This window comes from Callionymus lyra, chromosome 3, assembly GCF_982586985.1.
Source record: "Callionymus lyra chromosome 3, fCalLyr1.hap1.1, whole genome shotgun sequence".
NCBI lineage: Eukaryota > Metazoa > Chordata > Actinopteri > Syngnathiformes > Callionymidae > Callionymus > Callionymus lyra.
In genome coordinates, this window is record NC_141820.1 from 19,135,180 (window position 1) to 19,149,227 (window position 14,048).

Here is a 14,048-nt window from a genome sequence, read left to right on the forward strand (position 1 = left end):
TTATTTGTATTAAATCATAATGTGGATTTTTATAATCTTAAAAACTTTGTCGCAACATTCGGGGTAAATACTAGGCAATTCGCCTTAAGAAAAAGTCAGACTTCTAGCATTCTCGACTCCTCCACCAGGCTACAGTGTCCCCTAAAAGATGTTCCCTCTGCGTGCGTGGCGCGTGTGTGGTTTCGGGACAATCCATTAATGCTTGAATGAGGGGTGAGTGTAAAATACAACCATGTTATGATTTAACTAAATTAATACATAATTAAAAATGGACATTTCATTGAATTAAAACGTTTAGCTGCAGTAGCTCAAACAATAGATTCATTTTCACATTTTTAGTGAAAGTGTCCTGTTCTTCCAGTTTGTTACTCAGGCGTCGCTAATAGGCGATCAAGGCGATTCAGGTGATCGACACAAAGAGGCGAGCGGTCTCAGGTGAGTTACTGGATTAAGATGGTGTATCTTAAATGGCAGCCAGAAAATCATCTGAAGAATAAAAACACCAGGTATGTGGGTTCACGTATATTTTCCTTTTCAAAGACCAGGCGGCATCGGTGTTGATGAGAAAAAAAGTTTTGTTCACACGCACTTGTAGATGTTTGAAACGCTTCTTAATAAAAAATAAAAAACATTTTTATTTGCGGAACTTTTCTGGTTAGTCGATTTAATCCGGAGAATTCTGGTTTAATCATCTTCACACGAAGATGGATTTCAAATATACTGTATGTGACATCCATGCACTTTTGTTATTTCCATACAAAACCTAGGTATTTGTATTCGGATATGAAGAGATTAAAACGTCTTCAAATATTCACCGAAATAATATGAAAATGAAAAGAGTGATAATTGAGACTACCGCCATCCAAACGCACCTTTAAAAAAAAAACTTGCACCTTTGTGAAGGTGTTACGGTAGCGAGAGAAGCCACAAGAGGAATTATCTATGACACGATCAAAGATTCTCAAAAATACTCTGATATGGTGACATTACATTTTGTCAGTCTGGCCTCCCTTACATTATTAGCATTAGTATCATTTAATAACGCAATAAACTTCAGTATCATGTAATAATATAATACTTCAGAATCATGTAATAATTCAGTATCATTTAATAATGTTACACTTCACTATCATGTAATGACATAATAATTCGGTATCATGTTATAATGTAATAGTAATTAAGTAAGTAGATTATATTAATAGAGCGCTTTTCCAGACCAGGGTCACAAAGCGCTTAAACAATACTCAATAAAATATATACTTAAAAGGTAAAGATAACACAGAGAACAACACAGGAGTTCCAGAAAATCAAGAAAAAGCCTGCACAAATAAAAATGTCTCAAGATGTTTCTTGAAGGAGTCAGTAGACTCCATCAAGTGCAGAGAGAGAGGAAGATCGTTCCAAAGCTTAGGAGCAACAGCCTGGAAGGATTTCTCTCCTCTGGTCCTGATCCGTGTACGAGGAACCATTAGTAGATTCTGATCCACAGACCTCAGAGCCTGAGCTGGGATGTAAGGCTGGATCAGATCAGTGATGGAAGGAGGAACCTGACCATGAATGATTACAAACTGTTGCAATAGTCCAGATGAGATGACACGAACACATGGATTATAAACTCCAGATCATGTTGTGACAACATTTTCCTAAATTTAGAGATTTTTCTCAGTTGAAGAAAACAGTTTCCTGTCAGTTTTCTGCAGTGTTCAACTAGAGATATGTCTTTGTTAAATATAACACCCAGGTTTCTCAGGCTCAGTTTGACAGACTGACCTAAGTCACCCAAGTACTGACTCAACCCTGGAGCCTTATCATCAGGAGCAATAACCAGAGTTTCAGTTTTGTCCACATTTTAGCTGAAAAGTGTTTTCACTCAGCCATTGTCTGATTTCTAGCAAACAATTGACTAATGTTCAGCCTCCGGGGCTCAGTTGAATCCAAAGAGCAGTAGAGCTGGAGGTCATCAGCAAAAATGTAATAAGAAACATCAGGAAATCTCTGAATGATTGTACCCAGGGGAATCAAGTACAGCAAAAACAATAAAGGACCCAGAACAGAACCTTGAGGTACTCCACACAACAGATCTGCCGATTCAGACCTCATTTGATTGGCAGATACACTGAAACTGTGCCCAGAAATGTATGACGAGAACCACTGTAACACAGGCCCAGACAGTCCCACTACATCCCTCAGTCTTCTCATCAGGATCTGGTGATTAACGATCTCAAAGGCTGAGAACAGATCCAAGAGAACCAGAACATCAGCTGACATCATTATGTCACTGGACACTTTGAGTAAGGCTGTCTCTGTAGAGTGATGTTTACGTATGCCAGACAGTAACTTCTCATGAGTGTCGCTCTAATTTAGGAACAAAGACAGCTGCGCAGACACCACCTTCTCCAAGATCTTGGACAAGAAAGGGAGCTTAGAAATAGGCCTGAAATTACTGAGGTCAGTAGGGTCTAAGCCTGGCATTTTAAGCAAAGGCTCCACAATGGCATGTTTAAATGCATTGGGAAAAAATTGGCCCAGGGGCCAATTGCATCAAATACTTTGATAAAGAGCCTACAAGGAAGGACGTCGTCTGAGCAAGAGGAGGGATTCATGTTGCTCACCACTGCCGAAATATCACCCAGAGATAGAGCACTGAAGGAAGACTACAGGGGTTCAACACAAAGGGGGAGTGATTTTCTCTTTGATCAATTTAATTTTGTCAATGAAAAATCTCAACAATGCATTGCTGTCAGCTTCACAGAAGACAGGCGTGATTTGAGGAGCAGGAGACACGAGAGAATTGATCGTGTAAAACAACACTTTGGGGTTTTTCTTATTTGCTGCTAACAGTTTCCTGATGTAATCAAATCTAGTGGTTTCCACCATCTCATTGTATGAAGACATCAGATCCCTAAGGTGAAGTCTGTGCACCTTTAAAGCATTGGACAATGCTACAATCTCAGACAGGTGAAGAAGTCCAACTTTTTTATCAGAAAGACTTTAAAAAGCTGAGCATGTATCGGCCCCGTTCTCCTCTGTGTTGTCAGAGAATCTCAGCAGCTCAATAGACTGGTGGTGTCACAGGTAGGACAGGTGAAAATGATTCATCGCATCCATCCTCATGAAAGTGCGCACCCCGACCCCATGCGGAAACACAGACCCAATAGGAGGAGATTAGACTGTGCCCGTCAGAAAGATGCCACGACTAGGAATGATTTTCATCGCTCCCTGGCTAAGAAACTAGGGGAGCTTGAACCCCTCCTAAGTGGTGACAGTGCCACAGAACAACAATGGTCTCTGTTACAGCAGCCCGTCAGGAAGCAGCAGCCCAATCAATTGGATTCAAAAGCAAGAACCATCAGGATTATGAAGTTAGAACGGGTGCAAAAGTCTCACATACCCGTAACATGAGATTTGTATTCGAACAATTAAGTTGCATTGACGTAACTACATATTCTTACTCGTAATCCAGAATGCACGCATGCGTAATTGAAGACTTGTAGTCGTAAAAAAACAAACCTTTACTATATTTTCTAAGTTACTAAACATGACCTCTTGAATTAGCATGTGTGAGTCATAATTTTGCACAACAATCACTGCTGAGATGGGTGCAAAAATTCCACACACTCATAGAATGTGATCTGAAGCTGTACTTCAAATGCATACACGTTACTGTATATTTGTACCGATAAAACACAAGGCACACGTGTGTAATTGAGGACTTGTAGACGTAAAATACTTACAAAAAAATGACTACCATATTTTTTCAAGTTTACGTATGCTTGAATCTGCTGTTCTCAATCACAGCAAGAAAAAAGACTAACTGAGCGTGTTCACAGTTTTGCATCGCCACTCCTACTTTCACCACTCATAACATTCCTGAAGTGAGGCGTTAACTCTCGCCAATCAAGATTCCCTTCTTTGACTTCAAACCTACATCAGATAGGACGTTCTCAGGTTTTACGAGATCTCTTGTGGGACGTCCTACTCCGAGTTGGCTGCCCCATCAAGTTTATCAACATCATCCGTCAATTCCATGATGGAATGACAGCTAGGGTGTCAATAAGAGGCCAAGAGTATAGCTCCTTCCCAGTGTGTACAGGGGTCAGAGAAGGTGTGTACTGGGTTACCTATAGAAGTCCCTGGAACAGTTCAACAACCGCTGTCTACAGCGCAGTCTGGGATTCACTTGGCGTGACAGGGTGCCGCACACTGAGAAGAACAGGGTGCAAAAGTATAGAGGCCACTATCGCTCAACACCAAACTCTAGTAGAGATTAGAATTCCAACCTCTACTAGATTGGAGATTGGAATTCTACCAGAAAAATCTCCAATTCTAATAGGAGAAATTCGGATTGCATCAAAGTGTTTTGGAAGATAGACTGAATCATTTTATACCAAAAATGTCAGCGTAGGTAAGCCTACATTCACCATTACTATTCTAGGTCAATTGCTTCATGTTTTAGATATCTGATTACCCCTCTGTTAATACACATGGTAACCAATTTCCCAAAGGAGACCTCCTGAGGGATCAATAAAGTTTTACCTTACCTTACCTTAACCATGGGGACGGCCGTCCGTACCAGGTCATAGACCTTATTCATTTGGACCATTGCGGATTGTCCCATGACTCAAATTTATTTTCATGACATGGTGTTAAAGTAAAGAGAAAAACGATATTCTTACAAACCCAGAGTTTATTGTTTTGCTTGCACTTAGATGTCAAAAATATGCTATATACTTCTCACTATTTTTATTCTACAATTGTAGCACTAGTTACCCCAAATAATAACCCTACTGTGAGTACACACATTCAACATAAATTAAAGAAGATACATTTTTCTGTAGTGTCAGTATACTGCTAATACCTATAGTAAGCATGCCAAGTTTTAAAGACCGCAACTTTTAAACAGCACTGTCATTATCCCAAAAAAATTAAAAGCGTCATGCATGGTATCACTTCAACTCTAGTACACTCTGGACTAGACGGCTGTACCCATGGTTACAATGTGTATTGACAGAAGGTTTTTCAGATACATACAAGTAATTCACCTAAAAACGTAATGGTGAATGTAGGCTTACCTATGCTGAATTTTAGGTGTGAAATGATTCATTCTATTTTCCAAAACATTTTGATGCAATCTAAATTTCTCATATTAGAATTAGAGAATGTCCTGGTAGAATTCCAAACTCTACTAGTAGAGATTTGAATTCCAATCTCTACTACTGTGACATATACATGCCCCACCTGTAATAATCGATGGACAGCCACAAGCAAGCATTACATGATACTTGACTATTATGTTATTACATGATACTTGACTTTTATTGATACTTAACTATTATTCAATTACATGATAGACAGCTATTATTTTATTTCATGATACTTGACTATTATGTTATTACCTGATACTTGACTATTATGTTATTACCTGATACTTAACTATTATTCAATTACATGATAGACAGCTATTATGTTATTTCATGATTGATTATTATGTTATTACCTGATACTTGACTATTGTGTTATTACATGATACTTGACTATTATCTTATTACTAGAAAAAGCCATCAAATGCAAATGGAATACAGGACGGTCGAGATAAATGAAGAGTGTATGAGACAGTTCATGCACAATGATGTGGTACACTGCACTTATATGTCAATAAATAATATTTCCACAGTAAAAATACATTTAACTTTGTTTACTTTTTTAGTTCTAGACCTGCATAAAATGAAAATAAAGTTAGGTCTATGTAAACTATTATTTTTTAAATTAAATAAAAAATATTGTGCTATATTGAATTACATCAATACACTGTACTTAGATGAAAATGAATCAATATTTCCACAGTAAAAATACAAGAAACATTGTTCAATTATAGTTCCAGACCTAATGAACATGAAAATAAAGTCAGATTTGTGTCAACTATTAAGGTTTATTTTTTATATTAAAATATAATAAAATACATTTTGTCCATATTTTTTAAAGCAAATATAACTTAATATTTCAGTATTATGTCAGCATCTAAAATGTATTATTTTGCAAGTAAACAAAAGAGTAAACAGGAAATTATAACAGATCAGCAGAACAAATGTTTTCCACCACTTTTCTTGTGGTTAGTAGAAGATTTGAGGGAATCATTAAGTGTAACCTTGGCAACTACATATACTGTAAATGAAATATTGTGTTTTAATTATCATCCATCCATCTCAGTAATGACAAAAATAAAATTGAGACAGTACATACAATGACTGTGATATTAAAGCATTACAAGGCAGACACAGCTGATTCAATGCTCTTAATTCAAAAAACGGAAATGTATTTCCAATTTCTGAATGGTGTTTGGGAAAATTACAGCAATGTGAAGCGACAAACCAAAGCTTGACCGCAGTGCGATCTCAGTGCTGTCGTGTTAAAATATTGCTTTGTTTTACTGTTTTGAAAGATAGGCCCGCCTTTGTTGCTTCTGATTGGTTGATATTACATTGTGCCTTCCGTGGTTTTCTAGATTTACGCAGAAAGGACCAATGTTTATTATCATTAAAAAACTAATAATAATATAATATTGAATGTGTTAATATAAGCGTGAGAAATGCCAAGTGTGGTGCGTGGTGTGAGAATGGCTCAGATTGTGTGACTGTCACACTCAAAGCGTCGCCATGTGAAAATTAAAATACGTCCATTTGGATGAAAATCCTACCATAAGTAGCTAGGCTGGGTTGTGTTGTCTGGCCAAAACTGAAATTACACTCCATTCCTTATGTAATTCAATTTCAATATAAATCCTTGAATCCTTTTTCTTTGCAGACATCGCATAATGGTCTAAACATTAACATTATGTCAGAGAAAAAGAAAAATCTTGAGCCCGCATTTTAAATATATCTCAGACACATTATTTTGCTTACTGCAGCGAACACTACGATCACGATTAAAATTCCATTTCATTTTAAGACCTTTTTGGTTGTTTTTTTTATCTATGCTCTTTACATTTGTACTTTGTTGTTTCATTGCACTTACTATTAATTTTTACTTTGTTCTTGCTTTCATGAAACTTGCTGTGCCTTCTATCATTAAGTTTCATAAATGCTGCTCTGTCCTGGAAATTTAATTTCCCGAAGGAGATCTCGAGAGGGATACATCAAGTCTATCTAATCTAATCTAGATATTTGCTAGGAAGAGTCTTTGAAGGTCTGCTAGTAGTTAGCATTTCTAGCAAGTCAGTCCTCTCTCCTCTCCTTTGTCTCTCAATTCATGTTATCATTGTGTTTACAGTGCTGAACTTTGATCCACATTGATGATGGAGAATACTAAAAGGACTGCAACACCCTGGAATAGAAAACTTGTCTCTTTTGTAGTTGGCACCGCCATCTTCAGCTCAGTTTTCATGTTTTTTTACATGGACGAGTTCAAGGTGAGAACCTTTCATTCATTACTCACTGCTAATTTGTCTTAAGTCCTGGACAACGAGATTGTAGTCCTTTAAGACATAATAATGTACTTCACTCCTCCTTCAGCCAGCTGTAATCACACCAAGTTTTGTTTATACAACGAGTCCCTTGGAAGTAAAGACTTCAGAGATTGATGACATGTGGTAACAAACGTTGATACTTGACCAAACACAGCAGAGTGGGCGTGGTTATGGTAAACATGATTTTATCTCCAGAAAAAAAAGAGCTTTTTTTCAGTTGGTGGGGCTTAAGCACATTAATTACTTTAAATATTACAATTAAAAGAAAGAGAGTTTTGTTCAAAAAGACACATAGAGAATTGCGGCATTCAAACCGTTAACAAAACACAAAGTTGGTGACCCCTGCTGTAGATGGTAAGATGAAATAGCCTAACAGGACTAAGGCAAAAAAAAACTGTAGGAGACCGGTTTGGCATGTTTACATTTTGCTCTTCAGCTGTTTAAACATACATATCCTGGTTGGGAGGGATCTGGTGCAATGAGTCTTGCTTTGTTTTAACTTTAGAGGTGTAGAGTTTTTCTTTACTTTCTAACCAACCAAGCCAAGTTGTTTCTGTCTGTCTTATTTGGGTTTCAATTGTCCAATAGTCCTGTTTATAGGTTGCTGGTACTCACACCCAGAAAATACGTGAAAACAAGTAGGATTGACTGAACACCAACATAATGGCCAATGATTCTTCCATATATGAAAGGAATAAAGCAACAATTTGTCATTCATCGCCTGTATTTGCACATCATATAGAGCAAAGTTGTCTCACTTGGTTTTACTGGAAGCCCAGATTCATTTTTGTTCCGTTCTTTTTGCGCTCCTGACCTGATTGCTTTGATTTGTCTCACCTGTGTCTTCATCTTACCTGCTGGAGTGACAACTGGATATTTACATATTTACATAATATAGTGAGAAAATGGAAGAACCGGAACCGGAACCGCAGAGACGTGTCAATACTCTCGCTACAACTCTACACCCTGATCAAGCTATTGCTTTTCTATGACTATTCGGCCCATGTAAATTTGGTCTATGATTTTCTTCTATTTGTAAAACAGCTTGTCGACAAGTGTCCTTGTTGTCTTCTTACAGTATCAGAAAAGCACTCCAATCCCCTTGTCATGGCAGTTTCAGAAGAAAATCAACAATATTCAAATGAATGTAACTGCTCCCAATACAAAAATGGAGTTCTGCAAATTCCGCCCACATTCACCGGAAGATGCTCAGGAAGAGCAACTCATACTGCGCGCCATTGCTTGGCCTGAAACTCCCTTACTCCCAGCCAACTATTCCTTAAGTTTAACCAGCAACCCAAAGCTCAGTACGGTGATCATTCTGCCAAAGGAAGGAGGGCAGCAGCGTTATGTAGGGGACCTCCTCAAAGTCTTAATCAAGATAAATGATTTTCGGGGCATTCCTAAAAAGACTGGAGGAGATTTTATCATTGCAAGACTCCACAACCCAGTCCTACATGCTGGTGTTGTTGGCCAGATTGTTGATCATCTCAACGGCTCCTACACAGGTGTGTTTCCTCTACTGTGGAATGGAAGTGCAGAAGTTGAGGTGAGATATGAACGGTAAGAAGATTTAAGTTTTAAGTCGGCAGTGTTTAAATCTTTTTTCTCGCTTTCTCAGGTCACTTTAATTCATCCCAGCGAGGCAATCCCTGTTCTACACAAGCTGAACCGAGATCGTCCAGACAGGATCAAATTTATCAGTGTCTACAGCAATGGAAAGATATCGGAGGCAAGCATTTGTAACGTCTGTCTGCGTCGCACGAATGTGGCGATCTGCAATTACACAGACACACGAACAGGAGAGCCGTGGTTCTGCTACAAGCCAAAGACCCTACAATGTAAAAACAGAATTACCCACTCCAAGATTGCTTCTTCACTTAAAGTTGGAATCTATCAGAAGCTCTTTGACAAGTGAGCATCTCTTGTGTTTCAGCTCTGCAGATGTACTTGCTGTTTATAAGTAAGAAAACAGCTTGTATAAAACCAAAAATAAAATGTTTTCTGTTCTGCCTCCTCAGTAAGATCAACCTGAAAGTTCCCATACCATTACTAGGACCGGGGAGAGTAAACGTGACTGATAATGGTAAATATGATTGAATCTATATTCCTGCTTAAACATGTGGCTTCAATAAATTAGTATATTTTGTATAAGACAGAATTGACTCATGGAAATGTCCATTATTAAGATTAATCTGATCGAACACATGTGAAACGAATAATGACCCGAACCTGTTTACACTGTGTTAGATTTAAATACCTGTGGCTGCTAGCCAAACCAAAAACATTTTTCAAAAAAATATAACCAGATAAAGACTGTTAATAGTCCCACCAAATCTTAATAGTACCTTACAGTATATTCTCCTGTTTCAAATGTATTTTTAAGTAAGACATTACACTAAATGAATACAAAGGTCAGCACAGTACAAACTATTTTACTTCCATTTATTCCATCCATATAAAACAAAGAGGTTACTGGCAACAAAATGATCACACTTCATTGGCAGGATGTGATAAGCAAGTTTACTTAGAAAAGTAAATGTTAATGTTCAAGAACTGGTTGCAAAGTCCAGTTCTCCAGACAGAAGAAACAATACCAAAGCAAGCAAAATAAACCAGAGGCAGAGAAGCACATAAAGACATCAAACAGCCACCCAATAGTAAAACTAACAGAAAAAGTGAAGCACAGCAAAGTAAGCAGGATAGAATTGTCACTCTTGCACATAGACGATGTCGATAAAAAAAATACTGGAGCGTGTTTGTGTTATGCGTTTAACAATCAGTTGCATAAGTAAATTATTCACCACTGTGATATCTTGATCGGAAGATAAATGAGATCTGAATGAGGAAACAAGTGATGTCTGGCACAGTGAAAACTAGATCTTTTCCCCTCAAGGCCAACGAAAGGTTAAGGAGAGTTTCGGTCATGCCGGGTTTTATTACAATGGTGTCTGGAACTCTTTGAGTAGTGCCAAAGTTCAACGATTTAACAACTCCGAAGACATCAGTCAATGCCTTCAGGGCAAAAATCTACACCTGTATGGAGACTCCACTATTCGACAGTGGTATGAATATCTTACTGGAATTCTACCAGGTAAACATCATCTTAGTTTGTTATGGACAGTTAATAGTTAAAAGCTTTGATCCATCCTCTTTTCTTTTCCAGGTCTCAAGGGCTTTAACTTACACAGCTTAAAGAAGATTGGACCTTTACTGGCACTAGATTATGAAAGAAACATTTTTCTGGAATTTCAATGCCATGGTCCTCCGATTCGTTTTGCTAAAGTTCTAGTCCCTCAACTTGGCTATATCGCTAACAAGCTGGACGACATTTCAGGAGGAGCGAACACAGTTGTGGTTCTTGGTATCTGGTCTCACTTAGGATCTTTCCCTCTTGAGATTTACATCCGAAGACTCCAGAGCATCCGCAGTGCTGTGATCCGCCTGCTGAGGAGAGCTCCCCACACGCTGGTCGTCATCCGGACCTCAAATCTTAAAAAGCTTCTGTTTCTATATGAAACACTGTCCAACAGCGACTTTTACACCATGGAGCGGGAGAAAATCCTCAGAGCTGTGTTTAAAGGTGTGAATGTGCGCTGGGTGGATGCCTGGGAGATGACCTTGGCTCACTACCTTCCTCATGAACTTCACCCTCAACCCCCTATTATAAAAAATATGATAGATGTCCTCCTGTCCCACATTTGCCCTCTTAAATCAGGTTAGATACACTGTCAAAATGTAGAATATGTTTATATTTTATTTTTAAATAAAAGGTGTGTTTTACTAACCCTATTTATATACATTTTTCTTTACGGGCAATTCAGGTCCAATTTTTGTCTTCTGTATCTTGAAGACACATTTGTAAACTTGTCAGGTGCATGTGACTTAAATTAAGCTTTAATCAGACTGTTTTTTATTACTTGAAATATCAAACTGTAGATTTGGGTTTTTGCAGTATAAATGTTTCTCTTACATTTTTTCATTGATATAAATGTATTAAGACTGAGTGAACCTACTATACAGTTTCAGCCCTCTTTCTTTGATCCAAATAAGTAATAAATGGCAAATGTGCTGATTGGAATATCTAATCTTTATCAATGTATATTATTTATTCACATAAACTGTACATATATATTTTTCACTCTGTGCAAAAGCTTTAGGCAGGTTTGGAAAAAATGTTGTAAACTAAGAATGCTTTCAAAAATTGAGGTGTTAATATTTTATTTTCGTCAATTATTAAAATGCAGTGAATGAACAGAAGAGAAAATGGAAGGGAAATAAGCTTGATTTGTCTTTCATCTGCTGCACTAAGTTTCCTTGGCTGACCACTGCATATACGATTCCTCGACGTGCCCGTTTCTTTGTGCTTCTTCAAAAGAGCTTGAACATCTTGAAACCCATGTCTGCTTTAAAATCTTGGAGAAACCTTGCTGATGCAGTATAACTGCCTTGTGTCTTGTTGCTGTGCTCAGTCTCGCCATGATGTATGTTGTGTGACATGAAACTTCCTCAACCTCAGCTTAGTAGCAGAGTTTGGCTGTTCCTCACCCATTTTAAGCTCCTACACAGCTGTCTTTTTCACTTGACTGTGATTCAACCTACTTGTGAAATTAATGATCATTAGAACCTGTTTAGTATAATTGGTTGATCATACACCTCACTATAATCCTACAAAACCCCTGACTGTGCAAATGCACCTATAAGAATTTAATCTGATTTGAAGGCAAAGGGTATTAACAACAAATATTCATTAGATTTAGAATTCTCTTTTGTTCGCTCACTTTGCATTTTGTAAATCGATAAAAAAAACAACATATTATTTATATTTTTGAAAGCATTCTCAGTTTACAGAATTTATTGACACCTGCCGAAAACTTTTGCACACTGTCGTTAAGTGTGTCCCCCCGTCTGAATGTATTGTCTTCTAGAGTCCAAACCAGAATTGATTAAAAGTTTGTAGACTAAATTAGGTCAAGGGAAAGAGCACAATGGGTTTTGATTCAAAGTCATGATGATCTTGCTCAGGATGGACTACTGACTTCCATGTAGTTGACCTCGAATGTATCTAGGCATTAGCAATGAATCGGTCCTGCAATTTTCTTTTTTGTTGGTGACAGTTACCTCCAGGTCAAGATTACCTCGCTTAGTCCGTCTATCTAACCAAGGGTGGTAAATGCAAGACTGAGATGACAATTGAAAACCAGGTTGTAGGTCAAACACCAGATTGCACTGTAACAAAAGACCATTAGCTGCCCTGAGCGTCGCTGCATTGGTAACACTGGTGAAAAGCAGAACACAACAAATCTTATATTTGACAATTAAGGCAACAAGTCATGGTGCTTGGAATTCTCAGTGATTAAATTAAATATAAAAACTGTTGTGTATTTTTTTGTGTCAGTTGTGTTTTTTTCATCCTCCATCTTCACACATTTCTTGCAAGTCAGAATCAAGGTTAGGATACACGATAACAATACGCTGTAAAGGTATTTATCTATTGGTTTCACAAAACATAGCTACTGTACCAATGTCACTGCATCAAAGCAAAAAATGAGGACATTATATTGAACTGATACTAGAATTAAGATAATGTGGTATCAAACCATCTTTTGATGCAATTTAAGTAAAGAGAAGAGAACACCAAATCCATTTTTCAATGAAAGTAATATAAAAGAAGTCTAATGACTTCACAACCAAAGAGCACCATTAATGTTTTTTAAGCATACCCAACATTGATATCATACAGTTTCTTGTACTCTCTACTATCCCTTTATCTCAGTTCCTCAGACTGCGTTGGTTCCTTATGAATTTAACTCATGAAAAACCCTTTCCCTACTAGGTCGAAAATGAAGGCGAAACACAATCTAGTGTGAAATACGAGAATTTGTAAAACATTGTAAAAACAATGTAGTTTCCCTTAGGGCAAAGGACTACATTATAAGGCTTCCTTGGTTCTTTAGGTCAAAAATAAACATCTCTAATATCTACACCCATGGATATGGAACCCTCTGTTGCCGTTGGAGCGATGTATAAGGACCACCTGATTTAACCCTTTTGCAGTCTCTGGGTGAAGGTGAACGACCTCCCTGGCTTCCAGAAATACATATGCGGTGGTGGAGGTCATTCATCGGGTCACTTTGTAACAGAGACACCACAACGGTTAAAAAAATTGATAAACAAATCTCCAATATTTACACTCATGCATACGGAACCATGTGTTTTCATTGTTGTTAGACAGGTGGCAGGACACATACCAGACATATCTGACTTATATGGGTATCTAGAAAGAGAGTTTATACTGGTTGTTCAGCATGGGCATTTATATCATTTATAAGGAGTGAGCAGAGATGGTACACTATTTTCTTACACTTAGATGAAGGCACATTTGGACAAAAAAAACAAAAAAACAGGCTAAAGAAAATTACCAAAGGTAACATACAAGTTGCTTAGATGCCAAATCAGTGACATCACTCTGGTTATCAGAAAAAAGATTAGTATGGTCAGGTGTGTCCGAAACCCATATGTGCCCCTTAAACTATATTTTAATCTGGTGAAAGCAATGAGAGGTAAATTCTGGCCTGAAGTGAAA

General features: G+C 37.6%; 1 protein-coding gene across 2 annotated transcripts; it reads left to right on the top strand.

Moving 5' to 3' along the window:
* The first annotated feature begins 236 nt into the window (after positions 1-236).
* LOC148083705 (NXPE family member 3-like) lies at positions 237-11,545 on the top strand. Of its 2 annotated transcripts, none has more exons than XM_087786807.1 (7): positions 237-506; positions 7,267-7,405; positions 8,541-9,011; positions 9,084-9,376; positions 9,484-9,548; positions 10,359-10,556; positions 10,629-11,545. In XM_087786807.1, the coding sequence occupies exons 2-7, from the start codon at positions 7,289-7,291 to the stop codon at positions 11,183-11,185; spliced, it is 1,701 nt and encodes a 566-aa protein (XP_087642933.1). In that variant the 5' UTR covers positions 237-506; positions 7,267-7,288; the 3' UTR covers positions 11,186-11,545. The 2 variants fall into 2 exon arrangements, with proteins under 2 accessions (XP_087642933.1, XP_087642934.1); XM_087786808.1 differs by having other exon boundaries at positions 237-435.
* The last annotated feature ends 2,503 nt before the right edge of the window (positions 11,546-14,048 follow it).

Excerpts from the sequence above, each read along its gene's own strand:
- LOC148083705 (XM_087786807.1), top strand. The coding sequence starts at position 7,289 with ATGATGGAGAATACTAAAAGGACTGCAACACCCTGGAATAGAAAACTT. Across the intron at positions 9,549-10,358 it reads AGTAAACGTGACTGATAATG|GCCAACGAAAGGTTAAGGAG; the intron begins GTAAATATGATT and ends TTTCCCCTCAAG. Across the intron at positions 10,557-10,628 it reads TCTTACTGGAATTCTACCAG|GTCTCAAGGGCTTTAACTTA; the intron begins GTAAACATCATC and ends TTTCTTTTCCAG.